At 55.6% G+C, this 22371-nt stretch overlaps 2 protein-coding genes across 2 annotated transcripts; one reads left to right on the plus strand and one right to left on the minus strand.

Moving 5' to 3' along the window:
* The first annotated feature begins 7438 nt into the window (after nucleotides 1–7438).
* Nucleotides 7439–19843, plus strand: NAALADL1 (N-acetylated alpha-linked acidic dipeptidase like 1). Its single transcript, XM_046016879.1, has 18 exons — nucleotides 7439–7651; nucleotides 7738–7910; nucleotides 8000–8121; nucleotides 8447–8569; nucleotides 10893–11176; nucleotides 11272–11376; nucleotides 12998–13083; nucleotides 13200–13319; nucleotides 16377–16462; nucleotides 16546–16609; nucleotides 16695–16762; nucleotides 16980–17071; nucleotides 17154–17244; nucleotides 18324–18405; nucleotides 18492–18665; nucleotides 18740–18827; nucleotides 18936–19028; nucleotides 19362–19843. The coding sequence occupies exons 1-18, from the start codon at nucleotides 7458–7460 to the stop codon at nucleotides 19546–19548; spliced, it is 2232 nt and encodes a 743-aa protein (XP_045872835.1). The 5' UTR covers nucleotides 7439–7457; the 3' UTR covers nucleotides 19549–19843.
* Nucleotides 19788–22153, minus strand: SAC3D1 (SAC3 domain containing 1). The gene is made up of 2 exons (XM_046016880.1): nucleotides 21359–22153; nucleotides 19788–20397 (listed from the first exon to the last, which is right to left on the minus strand). Exons 1-2 carry the CDS (start codon nucleotides 21930–21932, stop codon nucleotides 19895–19897), a joined length of 1077 nt encoding a protein of 358 aa, XP_045872836.1. The 5' UTR covers nucleotides 21933–22153; the 3' UTR covers nucleotides 19788–19894.
* Between the last annotated feature and the right edge of the window lie 218 nt (nucleotides 22154–22371).

The following is a 22371-nucleotide window of genomic DNA, read 5'->3' on the forward strand; positions in this document are numbered from 1 at the left end:
CCTGCCTGGGGTCGCTACCCACCTCTGGGCGCTGCAACCTTCTGTTCCAGCCAACCTTGTCATATGAGAGCCTAAGGAAGGAAGCAAAGGCCCTCCAGGAGGAGGTGAAGGCTGTCGCAGAGGGAGCCCAGGCCGTCCAGGAGGATGCCCAGGCCTTCCCCGAGGATGCCCAGGCCACCCAGGGCGTGGCACTGTTCCAGGTGCAGGGGCAGCCCCACTGTGGCCCGTAGGGAGGAAGGGCATGCCTTCCCCAGCCTAGAGCAGCCCAGCTCCCAGAAGGCAGCACTGTTCATCCTGTCGCCTGGGGCTCCCATGACCCACAGACACCAACATCAGCCCTGGCCGGGCCCAAGGCTGGAGACTAGACACTGCCCCGGGGAGCCACGCCAGCAGCTCCTCTCCAGGTCACAGTAATAAACTTGTCTGAAGCTGAGCCGCCACTCACCGCCTGTGTGTGGGCCCTTGGAATCAGGTAGCGTGGGAGTTCAACCGCTCCAAAATGAGCCTGGTCCCTGGGCCCCCTCGGACATCCCCGCCCCCCCTCCATCCTCTGGTCCTGAACACCCACCACCCCAGTCGGTCAGTGTCAGCCTCAAGGGCAACGTCCTGGTGATAAGCGCTGGGGTAGGACTGGAAGGGGGCCACGCCCCTCTCCCCCAAGGTTGGAGTCCCCTGGTCTAACTCCAAAGGGCAGAAAGAGACTAGGGAGCGGTGGTCAGAGCCTGTGGCTACCTTGAGACTCTGGATCAATCTCTTCCCCTTTGTAAGTCAAGTCAAGGGCAGGGATGGGGACTCCTAGTGGGAGCTCCCTGAGGGTCCAACACCCAACACCCGCCACACTCCTGAGTCCTCACACACTTCCCCAGTGGGACCATCCCCCCCTGGGCGGCAGCTGGCTGCCTGACTTCCCACTGAAGCAGAGAGAGAGAGAGAAAATTCCCATGTCCCGTACAACTGTCATTGACAGAGAAAATTCCCATGTCCCGTACAACTAGACAGGGAGCATGCTTCAGTTCTGTGAGGAAGTTGATGGTGACAGTAAGATGACAGAACCAGTTTAAAGGAGGTTACGAGAAAGCAATCCAATCAAGAAATCTCTCTCTCTCTCTCTCTATATATATATATATATATATGGAGAAAACAGAAGGAATCCTGAAATAAGATTACGAAGTTAGATAAAAATTGGTCAATATCTTCCGGAACAATTTTTCTCAAAGCCCCATAATCCCATGGGGGATTGAAGCGCTTATCACCAGAACGTTGCCCTTGTGGCTGACACCGACCAGACCTGGAGCCTCTTGTGGGGTGGTGGGAGTTCAGGACCAGAGAACCAAAGTGGGGTGGATGTCAGAGGGGGCCCGGGGCCCAGGGACGGCCTCAGGGAGAAGCGACACCGCAGCAAAGATGCGGGGGACCTGAGGGAGGATCCCCGAAGATGGCTGGGGGAACGGCGTTCCAGAAAGCCAGAACAGCAGACTGATGGTGAAATTGCCCTCTAAGAGCGAGGAAGAGTGAGAAGGCGGCGGGGCCCAGGCGAACACCGTGGGATTGCTGGGCAGTGCTGAGGGCTGGCTTGAGGTTTGGGATCATAAACTTAAAGCGAGACCAGTGAGGTCCTGTGACTCCGCAGGCCCATTCAGGGTCAAGGGTACAGGTGCAGGGTGGGCAGAGAGTCAGGTTTTTCCCCCAGTGGAGGTGGCCAAGACAGGAGTAGGCAGATGGAGAGGCTTTGCAAGGGACTGGGCCGGAGGGAGGACAGGGAAAGTGGGAAGCACTGGCACCGTAGGTCAGGGGTCCTGGAGGGACCCGAGAACTCTTGCCATCAGTGGGATCGATGAGCGAAGTGGGAAAAGAAAAGGAGATGAGTTTGCTACCTTAAATGGTTTCCATCAGCACCACAATCCAACATGTTCAGGGAGGGCCCCAACGCCATACTGCTGTGGCTTGGGAGCAGAAAAAGCCTGTGACAGAGATATCTTAGGGACTCACTACCAGACCTGCTTGTACACCAGCATCAGGACTGCTGGGACAAATGCTGAGGTCAGGCCCGTCCGGTAGGAAGTCCAGACAGGACCCAGAGAAGGAATCGGCGCGGGAGGGGAGATCATCTGAGGGTGGGCTCTTTCATCTTGCATCGTGTATGTGAAGACTTTGCAGTGATAGAAACCTTGGATCCTGGGCCCGTTCCCCGGAACCGGGATGTCTATGCCAACTTCAGTGCCAAGGCCACGCGAGAAGAGAATGATCGGAAGTACATTGAGGAGTCCATCGAGAAACAGAGCAAGCGACAGCAGTCCGACATCAGAGCCTATGGTCCCGAGGGGAGCCTGGATAACGCCCGGCACCGGCATCTCGAACTGGATTTCGAGAAACGTCCAACATCATCAACTTCTCTGCTGGCGTGGCCAACTGTGGGGCGAGCATCGGTGTTACCCAGACTGTCGGTCAGGAGAAGACCCCTGCCAACCGCGACCCCTTTCTGGCGACAAGAGCCCTCCTATCAAACCCCTCCTGGTTCTCCATCCTGCCTCCATGTTGCCCCTTCTTGGCTCTCCTAATAGCTCTAACTCAAAGGGCAGAATATCAAGGTCGCTTTTATCCCTCATGCCCAGGTAATATCTCTTGCTTTCTTTGGCCAGGGTCAAGTTCTTACTCTTCTTACAGCCCGCACCCCTTTCCTCCCCTGTCACTGAAGCAGTCTAATAAGTTAGCAGGGAGGGGTAGGGAGACACAACCACTGTTTCCATTCAGTCAGGTGTGTTTGTCCCATAGGCGTAGCTCTCCCTACAGAGCACAGTGTTTGTGGAGGGAGGGGGAGGGCTCTTCCTTTGAGATAGCTGAGCATTGGGGCGAGGTTACTGCCTCTGGAGTCGGGTTAGAATTTCCCCTCTGTGGGAAGTTACCTTCGTGTAAGGTTATAACCAGCTTTCTATTAAAAGGGAGACTTATCAGTATGGCTGAAATTAACAAGTCAGGAAATGACAGATGCTGGCGAGGATGCGGAGAAAGGGGAGCCCTCCTGCACTGTTGGTGGGAATGCAAGCTGGTGCAGCCACTCTGGAAAACAGCATGGATGGGGTGCCTGGGTGGCTCAGTGGGTTAAAGCCTCTGCCTTTGGCTCAGGTCATGATCTCAGGGTCCTGGGATCAAGGCTAGTATCTGGCTCTCTGCTCAGCAGGGAGCCTGCTTCCTCCTCTTTTTCTGCCTGCCTATCTGCCTACTTGTGATCTCTGTCAAATAAATAAAATCTTAACAAAAAAAAAACAGCATGGAGGTTCCTCAAAAAGTTGAAAATAGAGCTACCTTATGACCCAGCAATTGCGCTACTGGGTATTTACCCTAAAGATACAAATGTAGTGATCCGAAGGGGCACGTGCACCCGAATGTTTATAGCAGCAATGTCCACAATAAGCAAACTATGGAAAGAACCTAGATGTCCATCCACAGATGAATGGATAAAGAAGATGTGGTATATATACACAATGGAATACTATGCAGCCATCAAAAGAAATGAAATCTTGCCATTTGCAACAACGTGGATGGAACTAGAGGGTATCATGCTTAACAAAATAAGTCAATCAGAGAAAGACGATTATCATATGATCTCCATGATATGTGGACGTGGAGATGCAACATGGGGGGTTAGGGGGTAGGAGAAGAATAAATGAAACAAGATGGGATTGGGAGGGAGACAAACCATGAGTGACTCTTAATCTCACAAAACAAACTGGGGGTTGCTGGGGGGAGGTGGGGTTGGGAGAGGGGGAGGGGATTATGGACATTGGGGAGGGTATGTGCTATGGTGAGTGCTGTGAAGTGTGTAAACCTGGCGATTCACAGACCTGTACCTCTGAGGCTAATAATACATTATATGTTAATAAAAAAATAAAAAAATTTAAAATTAATCAAAAAATAAAAGGGAGACTTATGAGGGGCACCTGGGTGGGTCAGGGGGTTAATCCAGGTTTAGAGAGAAGAGTTAGCTTGTCGACGTGACCGTGGAACTGACAAGGAGCTCCCGGGAATGTTTTCTAGCCTGTCGCTAACGCGGTCTTCTGATCCATTAACATTTTTTCAAGAAGCAAAAGAGAGAAGCTTAGCTTTTAATCCTATCTGTAGTGCTTCTGCGCCTTTGTCTTTGCAGAAGCCCTTTTTGGCTTCAACCGTCCCCTTCCCATCTCTGCTCGAGGAGATGGGACAGCCCTCGTGTCAGAACCCATGTCATTTTGTGTCCTGGTGTCTGTTCTCCGGGTGTGAGATACGCCTTTTCTCCGTTAAGATTCCTGAGAATTACTTTTTCTTTTAAAATAAAAAGCAAACCCCACCTTCGTCCCTACACTTTCCCGGCTGTGTCTGGCTGTTTTTACCGTTGGCTGCACCAGGCCGACCGTGGTTTTCACCTGCCACGATGACTTTTCACTGTCACGTGCAGTTAAGTTCAGAGCCGGACAGCTCCTCGTGGTGAGCAAATTCTTTACCCCCCAGAGAAGCTCTTATAAATCAACCAGACATTCCTAAGATCTCTTCTGACTGGATTCTTTGTGTTTCTTTTAAATCCCTATGTGCCTTTTCGTTCTTTTCTTTCCTACCAAAAAAAAGGGGAAATTTTTGGGGCGCCTGGGTGGCTCAGTGGATTGAGCCGCTGCCTTCGGCTCGGGTCGTGATCTCAGGGTCCTGGGATCGAGTCCCGCATCGGGCTCTCTGCTCCGCAGGGAGCCTGCTTCCTCCTCTCTCTCTGCCCGCCTCTCTGCCTACTTGTGATATCTCTCTGTCAAATAAATAAATAAAATCTGTAAAAAAAAAGGGGGGGGAATTTTTAAGAGACAAAGGAACTCAAGTTTACTTGTTCAAGGAATTTTGAAAAATCTGTCTTGAGTCGTGCTGCCAACCAGCTCTTCCTGCACTTGCAGTGTTTGGAATCTCAGGATGAAGTCATTCCCTGGAGCTAGAGGTTTGTAGTAGGGTTCAAACCCCAGCCCTCCCCTCCTTGCGCTCCAGACCTTGGCTTTGACTTACAATGCTATAACACTGTCTCACACCACCCACCGAGCCAAGATGGGGAAAGGAAGACTGACCAGGCTCACGTCCGGTGCCTACAGCTGTGTGAACACCAGCTGACTCCAACAGCCAGAGCTGGACATCTCAGATGTCACACACAGCTGTCACACGCTCTTGTCCACGTATCCTGTCTGGAACATCCTGGGTCCAAGAGGCTGAATTCTTCCAGGAGCATGTGGCGTAGGACAGGCGGCGGCTGCTTCCTCGTGTCCTTACCAAGTCTGTTCTTCAGCTTATCAGTGGATCTTGACGTCCCTCCCACTGCCTGCGTCGCTCCTCTGTCCTCAGGACTGCGTCTGCTCCCTACGCAGATGGTCTTCTGATAAGATCCAAGGTCATATCTGGAGCGCTGATAATCACCCAGCCAGAAACTGTGGCTTCCTGGTGTGCCTGCCTGAAGTCACTGATCACGCTAGGCCCCCTCCATGGTCCTCCCACACTAACATGCTAATCCTCCCGACCAGCAGCACGCAGGGAGATGGACATGGGAGAGGGAGGGGCAGATGGTGCCCATGAAACAGGGTTGTGAGCAGGAAGGAGGCTGATCCAAGAGTGGGCCGTGAAATCTCACACACACACCCACATACACACACACACACACACACACACACACACACACATTTTCCATGGCCCAGCTCCCCCAGCTCTTTGGGCATCTTTGGGACAGTCAATGGCTGCCAGAGACCCAAGGCAGGATAGACGATGGCGGGTAGGAGGAGTCACAGCCCAGGGAGCTCCTCAACATTGCCCAGCTCTCTGAGGCCCAGAGGAGGCTCAGCATTTGTACCGAGGAAGTGCGCTCCCTCTCCCTGTGCACTCACTGGGCCGTTTGCTTTGGCCCTTTTATCCCTCGCCTCCTCTGTATGCGGAATGCCTTCTCAACCTCGGGAGATGCCCTCAAATGTTCCCTCTTAGACAGAAGTCCTCATCCTCCCCAGTGGAAACACACTGGTCCTCCCTTTATAGGGGCGCTTATCACATGGTTGACCCCAAAGCCCACCTGTCTCCCTACTAGATCCAGGACCTGGATCTGGGCACCTTCTCCTCCTCAGGGGCTGGCGTGGGTCTTGCACAGAGCCAAATGAATGAATGAAGTTTGCAGGTATTAGTGAAGGAGTGAATAAACGATGGGTAGATGGGTGGGTGGGTAGGTGGTTGGGGGGTGGTTGGGTAAGTAGGATGGATGGATGAATGAACAGATGAATGGATTCCAGATAAGCTCAGGGGATGAAGGTCACCTAGCCAAGGAACAATGAGCTTCCCTGGCTCTGACCTCTAGAACGGCCTCCCTCTCTTAGAATTCGATGTCCTCCCATAAGCTGGGACCCCTACAGGATACATAAGGAGAATTCTTGTGCATCCCTCTTCACATTTTAGGGATCCAGATGAGGCAGGAGTGGCTAACACTTACTGAGCTCCCACTAGGTGCCAGACACTGGCTAGATGTTTCCATGGATGCCGTCTTCTTTAATGGAAATAGCACCGGTTTTGTGAAATAAGCCCATTATCCCCATTTCACAGCTAAGAAAACAGGTTTAGAGAAGCTAAGTGAATTGCCCAACATCACACAGCCTATGTCTAGCAAGGATGGCAATTTGAACTCAAAACCTCCTCCAGCAGCCAGGGCTGGAAATGCTGGAAATCAAATGACACTGAGGAGGGGCGCCTGGGTGGCTCAGTTGGTTAAGGGCCTGCCTTCGGCTCAGGTCATGATCCTGGGGTCCTGGGATGGAGCCATGCAAGGGACTCCCTGCTTAGTAGGGAATCTGCTTCTCCATTTCCCTCACTCCCTGCTCACTCTCTCTCAAATACATAAAGTCTTTTTTTTAAAGATTTTATTTATTTGACAGACAGAGATCACAGGTAGGCAGAGAGGCAAGCAGAGAGAGAGAAAGGGAAGCAGGCTCCCTGCTGTGCAGAGAGCCCGATGTGGGGCTCAATCCCAGGACCCTGGGATCACGACCTGAGCGGAAGGCAAAGGCTTTAACCCACTGAGCCACCCAGGCGCTCCTAAATAAAGTCTTTCAAAATATATATTAGAAATGACACTGAGGAGACAGGTGGGGATGGCAGGGAGTTGGCCCAGTCTTGCTCTAACCGGGGCTCTGAGTTCCCATTCGGGCTTGGCCCTCTATTTTACTGGTGGATCTGGCTAAGCCCTTGTCCCTGTCTGGGCCTCAGCATGCCTGTGTGTGGATTGACACCCCTGGGGGTCCCTTCCAGGTGACTGATGCCAGAACTGAGATGGCTGTGAACCACTCCTGGCCCTCCCTGCAGGATGCTCCCGGACTCTCCCTACCGGCTGGGGGCCAAAGGGCAGGGCCACCCACCGGGTAATGGTTAACTAGACCTGACACCCGTCTATAAGAAGTGACCCCAGCTTGCCAAGACGCCGCAGGATGCAGTGGGTGAAGGTGCTTGGGGGGGTGGTGGGGGCCGCTGCCCTCTTGGGGCTGGGGATCATCCTGGGCCACTTTGCCATCCCTAAAGGGTCCAATGTCCCAGCCTCCAGCGTCTCCCAGGACCTGGACCTGGAGATCCTTGAGACCATCATGCAGCAGCTGGATGCCAGCAGGATCCGAGAGAACCTCAGGTGAGACGGCTGGCTCCCCTCCCCGCCCGTCTGCCAGAGCCACCCCCCTACCCCTGCGTCTGCCCATGCGTCTGCCCACCCTACAGAGAACTCTCCAGAGAGCCTCACTTGGCCTCCAGCCCCCGGGATGAGGCCCTGGTGCGGCTGCTGCTGCAGCGATGGCAGGACCCAGAGTCGGGCCTGGACGCAGCTGAGGCCCCGGCCTACGAAGTGCTGCTGTCCTTCCCCAGCCCGGAGCAGCCCAACCGCGTGGCTGTTGGTGAGGTGCCGCTCAGGCCCGGGGACACCTGTGCGGGCGGGGTGGGGGGAGCTGCCAGGCCCAGTCCTGATGCCTCCTCCTGTCCACAGTGAATCCCACCGGGAGTGTCCTGTTCTCCTGTCGCCAGAGCGAGCAGAACCTGACTGGGGAGCAGGCGGGGCCCGATGTGGTGCCCCCATATGCCGCCTACGCTCCCCCGGGAACCCCACAGGTGGGTCTGGGACATCCCCTCCCTGCCCAGCGCCACGCCCCGTTCCCTCTGGTTCTACCCCAGCTTCTCCCTTCCTGACCCGGGGCCCTCCCCGCATTCTCCATTGCTGCTCCTTTTATCCATCACCGAGTCATTCTGCAAACCCTAGCGGCCCTTACTCAAGACCAGACCAGGGGGGACTCTGCTCCTGGTGGTTTACAAGCTCTGGCTGAGGCAGGAAAATCGAATCCAGCGTGGTCACCCTGCCACGCAGCAGCCGCGCTCTCCCGTCCTCATCCCCTCTTTCCTGGGCCGGGCTCTGAGAATCACCTCCTCTTGCCACCAGGGCCTCCTCGTCTACGCCAACCGCGGAACGGAAGAAGACTTTATGACTCTACAGACTCAGGGCATCAAACTGGAAGGCACCATTGCGCTGACCCGCTACGGGGGTGCAGGACGGGGAGCCAAGGTGAGCAGCCGCCGCCAGGGCAGGGAACTGGGTGGGCTGGGAGCCAGCCCCTGACAGGATGGAGTGGTATTGGGTGGTGCACCGAGCCCTGGGTGGGGACAGAAGCAGCGGGCTCCATTTCTACTGTGGGCACTCGGGTTGTGCTATGTGACCCTGGAGGCCTCCTCTTACCCCTCTGAGCCTTGGGAAATCAGTGGATCAGGCAAAGTGTTCACCTTTGTTATTCTGGAGTCCAAGTTCTCCTGCAAAGGAGTTCTGAATATTTGAATCGTTTCAACTAAAAATTTTGACTAAGTATGTCATATCTGTGGTTTTAAAAAATTAGTGTTTTTTTTTTTTAATTAAAAAAAGTATAGAGTGAGGGAAAGGACTAGGGATTAGTGTTTGGTGACTCCGGAGTTTCAGGTTGGCAAGATGAGGAACTCAGTGGGAGGTGGCAATGACCGTGTAGTAATGTAGTCTGTCCTTCATCCCGCTGAACTTTGTGCTATAAAGTAGAGAGAGCAGTAAATTTTACGTTATCTGTAGTTGAAAGAGGTGCCCATAATAAAAGCTGCAAAAAAAAAAAAAAAAGAAAAAGAAAAGAAAAGAGGGAAGAGGCATGGTCTGATTACACAGATCATAGAATTTCCCTTTAAAAAAAAAAAAAGTCGAGGGACGCCCGGGTGGCTCATTTGGTTGGGCGGCTGCCTTCCGCTCAGGTCATGATCCCAGCGTCCTGGGATCGAGTCCCGCATCGGGCTCCGTGCTCGGCGGGGAGCCTGCTTCTCTCTCTGTCTCTGCCTGCCTCTCTGTCTGCCTGTGCTCTCTCTCGCTCTCTCTCTCTCTCTGACAAATAAGTAAATAAAATCTTTAAAAAAAAAAAAAAGTCGAGTGGAAAAGGTCTCCTGTAACGCCATCCTCCAAAGAGGTAACCCACTGATTTGTCTGTTTTAGTTTTGGGGGGATCTACCCCCAGTTTCTTTGGAAGAGGTGCATATGACTTTTTATCTCCCCCTTCTGTAAAAGCCGCGTACTACACCCACTGTTTCAAACAGCACTTTTGTTTGTTTGTTTACCTTAATACATCCTGCAGATCATTCTCGATGGGTGCATTAATTGCGTCCTTGTTCTTTTTCTTTTTCTGAGGTCCTGTTTTGTTTTCATGCTGCTAAAACACGCCAGTATAAAATTAAATCGAATTGAATTATAAAATAAATCTCCAGTGTTTTTTTTTGTTGTTGTTGTTGTTGTTGTTTTTAAGATTTATTTATTTGACAGACAGAGATCACAAGTAGGCAGAGGGGCAGGCAGAGAGAGAGAGGAAAGCAGCCTCCTGTTGAGCAGAAAGCCCGATGTGGGGCTCAATCCCAGGACCCTGGGATCATGACCTGAGCTGAAGGCAGAGGCTTTAACCCACTGAGCCACCCAGGCGCCCCAAATCTCCAGTGTTTAATGCTGGCCCTTAAGCACCTTCACGGTGTTGGACAACCGTCACCACCATCCATTTCCAGGACTCTCCATCATTCCCAATGAAACTCTGTGCCCTTTAAACACTCACGCTCCCCCCTTCCCAGCTCCCAGGAACCTCTCATCCATGTTCTAGAAACGTATGAATTCGCCTGTTCTAGAAACCTCACATCAGAGGAATCGCACACTATCTGTCTTTTTTTTTTTTTTAAGATTTTATTTATTTATTTGACAGAGAGAGATCACAAGTAGGTAGAGACGCAGGCAGAGAGAGAGGCAGAGAGAGAGGAGGAAGCAGGCTCCCCGCGGAGCAGAGAGCCCGATGCGGGGCTCGATCCCAGGACCTTGAGATCATGACCTGAGCCGAAGGCAGCGGCTCAATCCACTGAGCCACCCAGGCGCCCCACTATCTGTCTTTTTGTGTCTGGCTTCTTACCGATCGTCATGTTTTCAAGGCACGTGGATGCGCAGCCCGAGCATCATTGCTTCCGAAGGCTGAATGATATTCTCTTGCACGTGGGGGCCCACTGGCTCATCCACTCCTCCCAGTGGGCACTTGGGGCGATCCCCGCTGTTGGATCCTATGAACAGGGCCATTGTGCCCATGGCCGCACGCACATACCCTGTTCCCCTAGACAGCCGCCTGGCAGCTGTGGCTCGATGCTCCGTTTCTGTGCCCTCCGTGCTGATCAGCATCTGCCCACCTATGCCCCACGGTCCGTTGCTGCCTCCAGCCGCACTGCAGTCAAGGACTGGTACCAACATCCTCTTGCCCGTGGGAAGACAGATCTTCCATATCAAGGAAGGAAGCGGGAAACAGGATCTGGGCCCACCTCCCCCTTGCCCTAAACACAGTCTCATTCACCTCCCTCAGGCTGTGAACGCTGCCAAGTACGGAGTCGCTGGGGTGTTGGTATACACGGACCCCGCAGACATCAACGACGGGCAGAGCTCCGCCAACGAGACCTTCCCAAACTCCTGGGGCCTGCCTCCGTCCGGGGTGGAGCGAGGCTCCTATTATGAGTATTTTGGGGATCCCCTGACTCCCTACCTTCCAGCCAATCCCTCTTCCTTTCGCCTGGACCCTGATGCTGCCCCTGGATTTCCTCCAATTCCCGCTCAACCCATTGGCTTTGATGATGCCAAAATCCTTCTCTGGTGAGCTCTGGTGTCCGCCCCCCACCCCCGGGGACCCCTACCCACCCTCCAGTGGCCCCAACCTTCAATGCCCACACCATTCACCTCCTCCCCAGTAACCTCCAGGGATCCATGGCCCCGGCTGCCTGGCAGGGAGCACTGGGTTGTGACTACAGGTTGGGGCCTGGCTTCCGGTCTGATGGTGACTTCCCAGCAGACAGGTGAGCTGGGGCCCCTCCTCCTCATGGCTCCTCTCCTCTGCCTCCTCTTCCCTGGTTATGCTTCCCTGTCCACCTCAAGGCCTAGCCTTTCCCTTTCTTCTCTCTCCCAACCTTCCCCTGACTCCAGAACACCCACCTGTCCTGTCTTGGGGAAAGCCAGTGAAACAGCTGCGTGGCCCACAAGGCCCCGTGGAGTTTCACGCCCACTTCACCTCTGACCTCCACACTTCGGCCACCCCCTCTCTTGAACATGCCAAGCTCATTCCCAAACCAAGACTTCCACACTCGCTGTTCCCTCTGCCTGGAACACCCTTCCCCATACTCCTGCCATTCCTGGCCAGCACTAACTTTCCCACCTGCCACCAGGTAACCTCTCAGGGGTGGACCTCTTAGTATCCTCCCCATTTTCCTTCAGCCAATTCTCCCCTGCAGTCGCTCAGTTCCTCAGACTCTGTCTCGCTCTTGGGGGAGGGACGTCCCTCAAGGGCGGGGCTGTGTTTGTCTCAGTCACTGCCCAGTGCCTGCTAAATATCCAATAAGTACTTAACTGAATGAGTCCATGGAAAGAACTGGAATCAGAAGAGTGGGGCTTGCTTCCTCCTTTTTTCCCCTGGTGAATAGAGGACATTTAATATTAAGTGCTGATTAAACAACACCAGTGGAGAGTTCATAGGGGAAGGGCGGCTTGTGCAGGGGTGTGTGGGGGGAAGGGGTTCTTGGAAAGTAGTCCATGCAGTCTTCTGAGCAAAGGGGCCTGGCCTGGGGTATCATGAGCATCCAGTGCCCCCAGTCCTTGGCCTAAGTTGGGCCCCCCACAGGGGGTTCTGGGGAGTCTCACCTTTTTTCCACACTCCCAGAGTGATGGAGGACTTGGTCCTTTCCAGGGATCCGGAGGGCGTCCAGGAAGCAGGCCAGGGTTGGGACTAGGGCTCGGGGCCCAGTGCACAAGGAGATGAGAACCCCTAGGGCTGTGCACCTTCTTTCCCTCCGCCCCCATTCCTTCCTCCAGGCTGGCCAAGAGCAGAGCGGGGGTGAGCCGGGCCCCCAGCCTCTACTGAGTCCCAGGGTCCTCAGAGGGTGGGGTGGAGGACGGGTGGAGACAGGGTCTGGGTCACCAGCTGACACTGTAAGTTTTAGTTTAAAACTGTAACTTAAGGGATGCCTGGCTCTTTGCTCAGTGGGGAGCCTGCTTCTCCCTCTGCCTGGGCTCAGCTCTCTCCGTCTCTGACAAATAAATGAAATCTTAAAAAAAGAAGAAAAAAAAAAACCACCTGTAACTTAAGAGGAGGGAGGGCTTCCAGCCTGGGGTCAGGGTGGGAGCAAGGAGGAGGAGCTGTTTGGGAGTGGGAGGCGGCAGAGGAAAAAGCAAACAAAAAGTTTTGATTTTTGCTTCCGGCATAAGAAAGATTTTGTCTTTAGATCTTGGTCTTTGGATTTCCTGGGGTTGGTGGGAGGGGGCAGGGAAGGATGGTGCGGGAGGGCCTTGCTGCCTCTCTAGTTACCTGCGGGCCAGAGACTTGGTGGCGTCCCTTTCTCGCTCTGGGTCTCAGTTTCCCCTGCGTTGGGTTGGGAGCGGGAGTGGGCAAGGCCAAGCCTCTGGTCGCCCCCTGGGCTCCCCAAGCCAGGTGAACGTGAGTGTCCACAACCGCCGGGAGCTGCGGAACTCCTCCAACGTCCTGGGGATCATCCGCGGCGCTGTGGAGCCAGGTGAGCCCCTCGGGCCGGGCCCCGCCCCGGGCATCTCTAGCCACGCCCCCTGCGCCCGGCCTGGCTGGCCCCGCCCACACTCCCCGGGGTGTCTGAGTGTCCACTCCTCTCGCCAGACCGCTACGTGCTGTACGGAAACCACCGCGACAGCTGGGTACACGGGGCCGTGGACCCCAGCAGTGGTACTGCCGTCCTCCTGGAGCTCTCCCGAGTCCTGGGGACCCTGCTGAAGAAGGGTGAGGCTGCCCCGGTCCCTGGTCTAGGGACTGTCCCAGCAGGTGGTCACCTCCAGCCCGCGCCTCCCTAAGTTCGCAGGCGTCCTGTCCCACCTCCTCTGTCTCCTGCTCCAGCGCTCACTTGTGCCAAGCCCGAGGCCCCTGGGGGCCGATCTGCATGGACACCAGCCCTGGCCTAGCTCAAGTCGCCCCGTTGGGATGTGGGGGACTGGTGCAGAGGCTTCCGAGAGTCTCCCGTGCCCCTCCAGGGGAGCGAGGCCAGGTGCCGCAGGGAGCAAGGTGGTCTCCAGCCTCTGCGTTCAGGGAGCTTCAGCACAGTTGAGGCACGGATAACAGACAGTCGTTAACAAATGTGTCCCGTGTGCCTGCCCTACGCCAAGCCAGTTCTAGGCACAGCAGACCCCACAGTGAACACCCGAGTTGCTGCATGCGAAGGCGTCGCCATGAGGACGATCTAAGGGGCTGTCCGGGCACAAGCCTGAGCTCAGGAAGGCCTCCCTGTAGAGCTGGCAGTTTGGGGTGGGGTGGGGATCCAGGTGGAGGGCATAGCAAGTGAAAAGGTGGGCCTGGACCAGGGGGCCGCCCAGCTGGGGAGCTTGGAATTCAGTCCGAGGTTGGCGGGAAGATGGCACAGGATTTTTTTTTTTTTTAAGCTTTAAAAAAATATATTTATTTATTTGAGAGAGAGAGAGCACAAGTGGGTGGGGTGTACCGGGAGGAGCAGAGGCAGAGGCAGAGGGAGAGGGAGAAGCAGGCTCCACGCTGAGCAGGGAGCCCCATGCCGGACACCGTCCCAGGACCCTGAGATCATGACCTGAGCTGAAGGCAGATGCCCAAGTGACCGAGCCCCCACATGCCCTTAACCATGTTTAAGTGTACAGATCAGTGGCATTAAGTATATTCCGTGTTGTACGCCCATCACCACTATCCAACTCTAGAACTTTCACCACCATTCTAAAGTTCTAACTATATAATTTGAATTGATACTAACTTAATCTCATACAAAACTCTACTCCTATGGAGTTCTGTCCTTCCCCTTTACGGTACTGATGTCATAAATTACATCTTTATACATGTGTCCCCCTTCACATTGATTTTGAGGTGCCTAAGAGACATTCCTGGGGGGGAGGGCAAGCAGGCAGTTGAAGGTGCCGATCTCCAGGCTCAGAAAAGAGACTCCAGACATGCAGTGAGGAGTTCCTGGCATCCAGGACTGGTAAAACCGCAGGTGTGGTTGAGATCAACTGATAGCGGAGGGAGGGGCTTGTGGAGAGAGACTGGGAGTGTGGCTTTACCCCCTTTGGTAGTGTAGGAATTTCTGTCTCTGTTCAATTGTTTAATTTTTTTAATCTTTTTTTTTTAAGATTTTATTTATTTATTTGACAGACAAAGATCACAAGTAGGCAGAGAGGCAGGCGGAGAGAGAGGAAGGGAAGCAGGCTCCCCGCCGAGCAGAGAGCCTGAAGCGGGGCTCGATCCCAGGACCCTGGGATCATGACCCGAGCCGAAGGCAGAGGCTTTAACCCACTGAGCCACCCAGGCGCCCCAAGTATTTAATTTTAAATATATATATATATATATATATATATATATATATATATATATATATTATTTATTTGACACACAGAGAGAGAGAGCACAAACAGGCAGAGTAGTAGGGAGAGGGAGGGGGAAAAGCAGGCTCCCTGCTGAGCAAGGAGCCAGATGTAAGGTCTCCATCCCAGGGCCCTGGGATCATGACCTGAGCCAAAGGCAGTCACTTAACCAACTGAGTCACCCAGGCGCCCCACAAGCATTTTATTTTGAAATAATTTCAGACTTACATGAGACTTGCCAAAACAGTGCAAAGGAGCCTTGGACACCATTCACCCAGATACTCCTTATACTAAGATTTTACCACGTTAGCTCTTTCTCTCTCTGTTGTTTTCTGGAGTGTTTGAAAGTTGCAGAAACGCCGCACCTTTACCCACAAACATATCACGGTGTATTTCCTAAAAATAAGGACGTTTTCTTTCATGGCCACAATGTAATGATCAGAATCAGCAAAAGAACGATGTTGCTACCTGTTCTTATGATGACCTTTAAAGAGCAAAAGAAATTTCTGACCCAAGGTGTCCACGCAGGGTCACACATTGCATGTGTGGGAGTGAAGCGTGTCATCTGTGAGAGTTCCTTAATTCTTTTATGATCCTCATGTTACTTTGTTGAGGGTCCCTTAATTTGGATTCATCTGATTAGAGTCAGGCTATGCATTTTGGGCAGGAAAGCGTGTGAGAATTAGTCATGGCAAGCACATAATCCTCTTATACTTTAATGATTTGGATTTAAAACAAAAAGCTGAGAGGGGTGCCTGGGTGGCTCGGTTGGTGAAGCATCCAACCCTTGATCTCAGCTCGGGTCTAGATCTCAGGGTCATGAGTTCAAGCCCCAAGTTGGGCTCTGCATTGGGTTCCATGCTGAGCATGGAGTCTACTTAAAAAGATAAAATTAAAACAGAAAGCTGAGAAAGGATCAAAGGACACGGAGATGGAATTCAAGATGGGAGCACAAACAGGGACATGTGGTGCTGTAGGCTGCCGGGGGCTGTGGGAGGCGGGGTGGCCAATTCCTTAAGCCCCTGGACTCTGGAGCCAGACTCTGGACTTGAACCCTGGCTTCATGCCTACCAGCTGTGTAACCCTGGGCAAGCCATTTAACTTCAGCTTCATCTCTGAAATGGAGACAGTAAGGCTCTGTCCCTTAAGGCCCTAAGGAGAACCTCACTGTATTATCACCGAGTGAAGGTTGCAGGAGAGTTTGGCATGGGATGCCGGAAGGAGACAGTTGGGCATGGAGGGTCCAGAGGTCCCTACTCCCCTCTAAGGAAGGGGGAGGCAGGGCATTCTGGTAGAAGGGACCACCTGGGATTGGCACAGAGGGCAGCGTTGGGATGGGGTCCCAGCACTCGCGGGAGGCTGGGAGAAGGGGGACGGAAACTCTCCACGTCCTCAGCGTTCCCCCCAAGCCACCCCGAAGATCCGGCGACCCTGTCCTCCAGCCCTTTATCCCCCTCCGCAGGGACCTGGCGTCCCCGCAGATCCATAGTGTTCGCGAGCTGGGGGGCAGAGGAGTTTGGGCTCATCGGCTCCACAGAATTCACCGAGGTGAGTGAGCCCGGCGAGGCAGGCGGTGGACGGATTCCCGAGGCGGAGGCTGGCCGGGCTCACGTCGGCCCCCCGACCCGCAGGAATTCTTCAGCAAGCTGCAGGAGCGCACCGTGGCCTACATCAACGTGGACATCTCGGTGTTTGGTATGGGGGGCGGCGGCTGGGCTGACTGGGACAGGGAGAACGAAGGGGCGGCGGCCCGAATAGTCTTTCTGCGGTCTGCCCACAGCCAATGCCACTTTGAGGGCGCAGGGGACGCCCCCGGTCCAGAGCGTCATCTTCGCCGCCACCAAACAGGTGAAAGGGGCGGGGCAGGGAGGATGGCGAGGGCGGGGCGAGCGGGGCTGGAGCCGGTCCTGATCCGAGGGGCCTGGAGGCGGGACTGAGGCTGGGAGCAGGCCTTGGAGGACCCTCAGGCCTGTGCTTAGGATGGCTACTCGGGTGGGCCCGGCGGAGGGCCACCTGTTGGGCCTGGGGAGGGGCCGGCCCCAGACTAGATTCCCCTCCGGGTCAGATCCCCGCACCAAGCCCGGTTGGCCTCAGCATCTACGACAACTGGATCCGGTATTCCAACCGTAGCAGCCTAGCCTACGGCGTGGTCCCCAGGTGAGCCCAGGGCCAGGACAGGGGCCCCGGGGAGGGCGGGCTGGTCCAGTGCCCTCCAGCCCCACCGTCTTTCTTTTCGCAGCCTGGGCTCTCTGGGCGCTGGCAGCGACTATGCGCCGTTCATTCACTTTCTGGGCATCTCCTCCATGGACATCGCCTACACCTATGACCGGGTGAGTGCGTACCCCTCTGTCCCCCAGCTCGGTATGTTGCTCCCCCAGCCCCTTCCTCTCTTAGAGCCTCTCTAGTGCAGCCTGAGTCTGGCTCACTCACTCAGTAGCTTAAGAAACTTAGCCTCTCTGAGCATCTGTCTATGCTCGCCTATGTTATTTTAACCAATTTAAGCTACTGCCGATTTTAAGATGCGACACTGATATGCACTATTGGCGGAGGAGGGAGGGTGGCGTGCGGGGGCACACTGCCAGTTAGATGTAGGATGACATTGACTTGAAAAGCATCCTGGCTTTTCAGCTTTTCAAGGAGCATGCAACTCTTGATCTTGGGGTCATGAGTTCAAGCCCCACGTTGGAAGTAGAGATTACTTAAACAAATAAAATCTTAGGGCGCCTGGGTGGCTCAGTCATTAACCTTCAGGTCATGATCCCGGGATCCTGGGATCGAGTTCCACATCAGGCCCCCTGCTCAGCGGGAAGTCTGCTCCTTCCCTCTTCCACTTCCCCTGCTTGTGTTCTCTCTCTCACTGTCTTTCTCTGTCAAATAAATAAAGAAAATCTTTAAAAATATATGTAATAAAATCTTAAAACTAAAGAGGCATCCTGATTTGAGATCTTAAAAAATGAGAACATGTTTACCCCAGAATAGATTAAGTAAGAGTATGAAACAGGGATGAATTGGCAGCAATGGTGTGCAGGATGAAAGGAGGTAAGGGACATGGAGTGCCCAGCTTGGTCTTCCTGCCTGATGCTCCAAAAGCCCCTTCTTCCCCTCATGGCCCTACCGCTCCTGGGTGGTAGAGTTGGGATTTGAATCCTCTCATTTGACTCCCAAGCCTTCTCCATCGTATGCAATTGGAAACTGGCAGCTGACCCAACTTGGCCACTACTAGCTGTGAGGTCAGGCAGGTAATGTAATCTCTGAGCCCTCAGTTTCCTCCTCTTTAAGTGGAATTCTAGAACCTACTTCGTGGCTGTAGGGATGATTTGAGGTAATGTCCTTCTGTTGTAGCTCACTGTTGGTACATCCCCCGCCCCCTTCTCATCCCAAACCTGTCACCATGGCATTGTTCCCTTAGAGCAAGACCTCAGCCAGGATCTACCCTACTTACCACACAGCCTTCGACACCTTTGGTTACGTGGACAAATTTGTGGACCCTGGTGAGGAGGGGACGGGCAAGGGGAATCCCGAGGTTGGGGGAGGAGGGGCCGTAGACTGAGCCCTGGCCTGGTCACCCTCCCCGCAGGCTTCAGCAGCCACCAGGCTGTGGCCCGGACAGCAGGGAGCGTGCTTCTTAGGCTCAGCGACAGCCTCTTCCTTCCTCTGAACGTCAGTGACTATGGAGAGACCCTCCGAAGTTTTCTGCAGGCTGCCCAGCAGAACCTGGGGGGCCTGTTGGAGCAGCACAGCATCAGCCTGGGTATGGAGCCCCCTTGACACGGAGGTGTGGGGAGCCCTGCCCTCCAGGGCTAAGATGCTGGCTGTTCCCCACAGGGCGTCTGGTGACTGCAGTGGAGAAATTTGAGGGCGCAGCCGCGGCCTTGGAGCAGCACCGATCCGCGCTGCAGAAAGGCTCCCCTGAGTGAGCGAGGGCAGCAAGCAGGTGTCTGGGAGGGCGGCTTCTGGGGCAGGAGGCAGGCTGGCCACTGGGCTGCTGGTTTCGGGGTGACAAAGGTCCTGCCGCTTCCAGCCCCCTGCAGGTCCGGATGCTCAACGACCAGCTGATGCTCTTGGAGCGGAGCTTCCTAAACCCGCGAGCCTTCCCAGAGGAACACTACTACAGGTGAGCCTGTTCCAAAGCTCTTGGGAGGTGCAATGCGAGGAGGCTGGGCAGGGGCAGCCACTGGAGGGAGGAGGAGCTAAGAAATTTCCTGGCCTTTAGAGCACAGCCCAGCCCCTTGAAACAGCTGGGGCTCAAAGGATGGCAGCAAATCCGTCAAGGTCACCTTGGGACTCTAAGCGGTCTCTCACCACCACTGCTTTCAGGGTCCCAGCTTTCAGAGGCAGTGGGGAGGTGCCCCTGTGCCTTGCTATGTACCGATGAGCCCGTTCCAGGCTGAAGCCGCTCTCTTTCCTGGTCCCTGAGTGACTTTGCTCCCCCCTTGTCTCCCACCAGCCACGTGCTCTGGGCACCCCGCACCGGCTCTGTAGCCACATTCCCTGGCCTGGCCAATGCCTGCGCCAGGGCCATGAACACCAGCCTTGGATCGGCAGCCTGGGCTGAAGTGCAGAGGCAGCTCAGCATCTTGGTGGTGGCCCTGGAGGGTGCAGCGGCCACCCTACGGCCTGTGGCTGACCTCTGACCCCAGCTCCCCAGGGCCTTCAACCTGACCTTCTCCCACTCCAGTTTTCCTTGGGTGTGTCCCAGTCTTCCCTGATACCAACCTGAGGCCCAATCACCGGACCCTATCAAGCTTCTGAGACAACGGCTTAGGGTCCTACCAGTTGGGGACACCGGAGGGGAATGAGATGCTTTCCTCAGGGTATACCCCTACCCTGTCTCAACTCCTCCCTGCCCTCCCCCAAATCAACCAAGCAGTTATTGTCCTATAAAACAAATAAAACACTTCTATTGTGTAGGAATTATGAAAAAAGAAACCTGAGTGCTCAGAGCCGGTCCTGGCCCCTGGGAGAGTGCCCGGCCCCTCCTCATGCTGGGGACTTGGGTCTGTCCACACCCTCCTCTTCCTCCTCAGCCATGACCACCTCCTCCAGGGTGCGCCCTGCAAGTTTGCTCCCCACCAACACTTGGCAGGTGCCAGCAGGTGGCAGTCCTTCCTCAGTGTAGCGACCTCGGAGAAACACAACCCTTTCCTGTCCATCCAAGGGCAGTCCGTGGGCCTGGCACAGGTCCCGCGCCTCTTCGGGCCCATCCAGGGCCAGGAGGTGGACCATGAAGCCCAGAGGTAAGGTCTGGCCTTTGGGGGTGCTCAAGGCACGAGCGAGGCGGGCCAGGGCTCCCCGGCGAGCACGGCCTACGTGGCACCGGACCGCGCAGCTCTGCAGGTAGGGCAGGACGCGGAGCAGGCGGAACAGGCGGGCAGTGTTGCCTTCGCGAAAGGCCGAGTCCACAGCCAGGGCCCGGCGCAGGGCCGGGCAGGAACGCAGGGCGTCAGGCAGCTGCAGGACCTCATGCAGGGCCTCCACCGAGCCTGTGAGGGCGGAAGCCAGGGTGAGGAGAACTTGTCTTTCCCATACCCGGCCACCTTCCATCCTGTCCCGTTAGGCCTCTGGGATCTCTCCTCCCAAAGGCTCGGTCCTCAGCCCCGCCCACCTTCCGCCTACCGCCAAGCGCACCTCCGACCTTGGCCCGCCTACCTTCCGCTTTGGCCACGCCCCCCCGGGCCAAGCTCCCTTTCCGCAGGCTTTTTTCCATCAGCCCCCTCCAAACAGTCTGGATCCTTATACCGAAGGGAGGCATTGTTTTTGGATGAGGGAGACAGGCCCAGATAAGTTCACGACTTGCCCGAGGGCTGTCTCAGAGTTCCAATGTAGTAGAATTTGACACAACAAAATACAAGTTTTCTGACTTCAAATCCACAGCCCTTTCTCCACTTGCCCCCAAAAGCTGACTCAGGTGTCCACCCAGTTAAGGCCTTCGAGGACATTCTGCCTCTGTTTCCCTTCCAGGAGAATCATGGACACTGGAACCTGGGGCCACTTTTGTGAACTGAGGCTTCTGACCCATTAGTGGGTTTTGAAACCAAGAGCATTTTATTACAATTAAATACGACAGAATTATTAGAATGCACCGTCCATTCATAGAAGGAGCTAATATCTTGAAACTTATGTGTCAGACATATTCTTGGCCGTTGTGCAGTACTAAACAGGGAGTTAAAAAAAAGTTTGAAAATCACTAGGCCAATTTTTCCTTTCCAACCCCGTCCTCTCCATTTTTATTACCCCCAAAACTGAGACCCAAATCGGGGAAGGGACAGGCCAGAAGGCCCACATGGGGGTTCGGGGGATCATTCACTCGACACACATTTAGAAGGCAGGGATGGGGAGGGAGCTAATGGCGAGATTGCAAAGCTTCTCTTTCCTTCCCCGGCCTCCACTGTCCCCACGGAGGCACCGCCCCTACCCCGTACCGCCGCGGAGATCCCAACTCACCCAGATTATAGAGCAGAAAGAGACCCTGGAAGGCGGCCTGGCGGGGATGCGGCCCGGCGCCGTGCGCGTAGCAGCGCCGCAGGGATCCGAAGCCCTCCTGCACCTGGGCCTGCAGCAGCACCGGGTCAGCCCGCCCGCGCGCCCCGTCCGGCCCCAGCCGCGCCGCCACCGCCAGCAGCACGGCCAGCGCCGCCTCCAGCACCGCCGCCGCCTCGGCGTCGCCCGCGCCCTGCAGGGCCAGGTCCAGCCGCACGGCGCGCAGCCGGTCCGCCACGAAGCTGGCCACCTCCGCGCAGGATGCGTCGGCGCGCTCGGCCACCTCGCCGGCCAGGTAGCGCACGGTGGCCAGCAGCACGGACGGCGGACGCAGCTGGCTCGGCGGGGGCCGCGCCTTGCCGGCGGCCGGCCGCTTGTACTCCTTCACGGCGCGTTGCGGGTCCGCGCGGGGCGGGTCGCTACCGCACCCCGGCGCCACCTCGAAGCGGTGGAGGCGGCGCTCCTTTTCGCGCTCGGCGCGCTCGGCGGCCGGACACATGTCTGGGCAAGTGCCCATGGGCAGCTCGCAGCCGGCCATGGTGGCGCTGAGGGGAAAGGATAGGGTCTCAACATCCCCGAGACGACGGCGGCCGCTCGCCCCATTCCACGCGAAGGCAGGCGGAGGGCGGCCGGAGCTCGTGCGCCGGGGCGGGCGGATCCCAGCTGGGCCCCGCCTACCCGCCCTACCGGGCTCCCGCCGTCCTCTCACCGAGTCTTGTCCCCTCCCACTAGGCCTGGAGTAGGCCTCCCGAGACACACTGCGTTGTAGTTCAGCGCCGCCACTTCCGACTCAGGCACCGCCAAAACGCCCAGGATGCACCGCGCCCAGCCCAGCCCACTCCCATGACGCACCAGCCTGTAGTCCCTTCCGCAACCAATCGCTTTGCCGGAGAGGCGGGAGAGGCGTGGAGCCACGCCCTCCGGGTTTCAGCTCGTCAAACCCTGACCCCTGGCACTTAGCTTTTGGGCACCTCCCA

This window comes from Meles meles, chromosome 8 (genome assembly GCF_922984935.1).
Source record: "Meles meles chromosome 8, mMelMel3.1 paternal haplotype, whole genome shotgun sequence".
Lineage (NCBI taxonomy): Eukaryota > Metazoa > Chordata > Mammalia > Carnivora > Mustelidae > Meles > Meles meles.

Coding starts and splice junctions, on each gene's coding strand:
- NAALADL1 (XM_046016879.1), top strand. CDS start 7,458: ATGCAGTGGGTGAAGGTGCTTGGGGGGGTGGTGGGGGCCGCTGCCCTC. Junction 13,084..13,199: donor CCGCGGCGCTGTGGAGCCAG/GTGAGCCCCTCG, acceptor TCCTCTCGCCAG/ACCGCTACGTGCTGTACGGA. Junction 16,463..16,545: donor GCTCCACAGAATTCACCGAG/GTGAGTGAGCCC, acceptor CCCGACCCGCAG/GAATTCTTCAGCAAGCTGCA.
- SAC3D1 (XM_046016880.1), bottom strand. CDS start 21,932: ATGGCCGGCTGCGAGCTGCCCATGGGCACTTGCCCAGACATGTGTCCG. Junction 20,398..21,358: donor CTTTCTGCTCTATAATCTGG/GTGAGTTGGGAT, acceptor CCGCCCTCACAG/GCTCGGTGGAGGCCCTGCAT.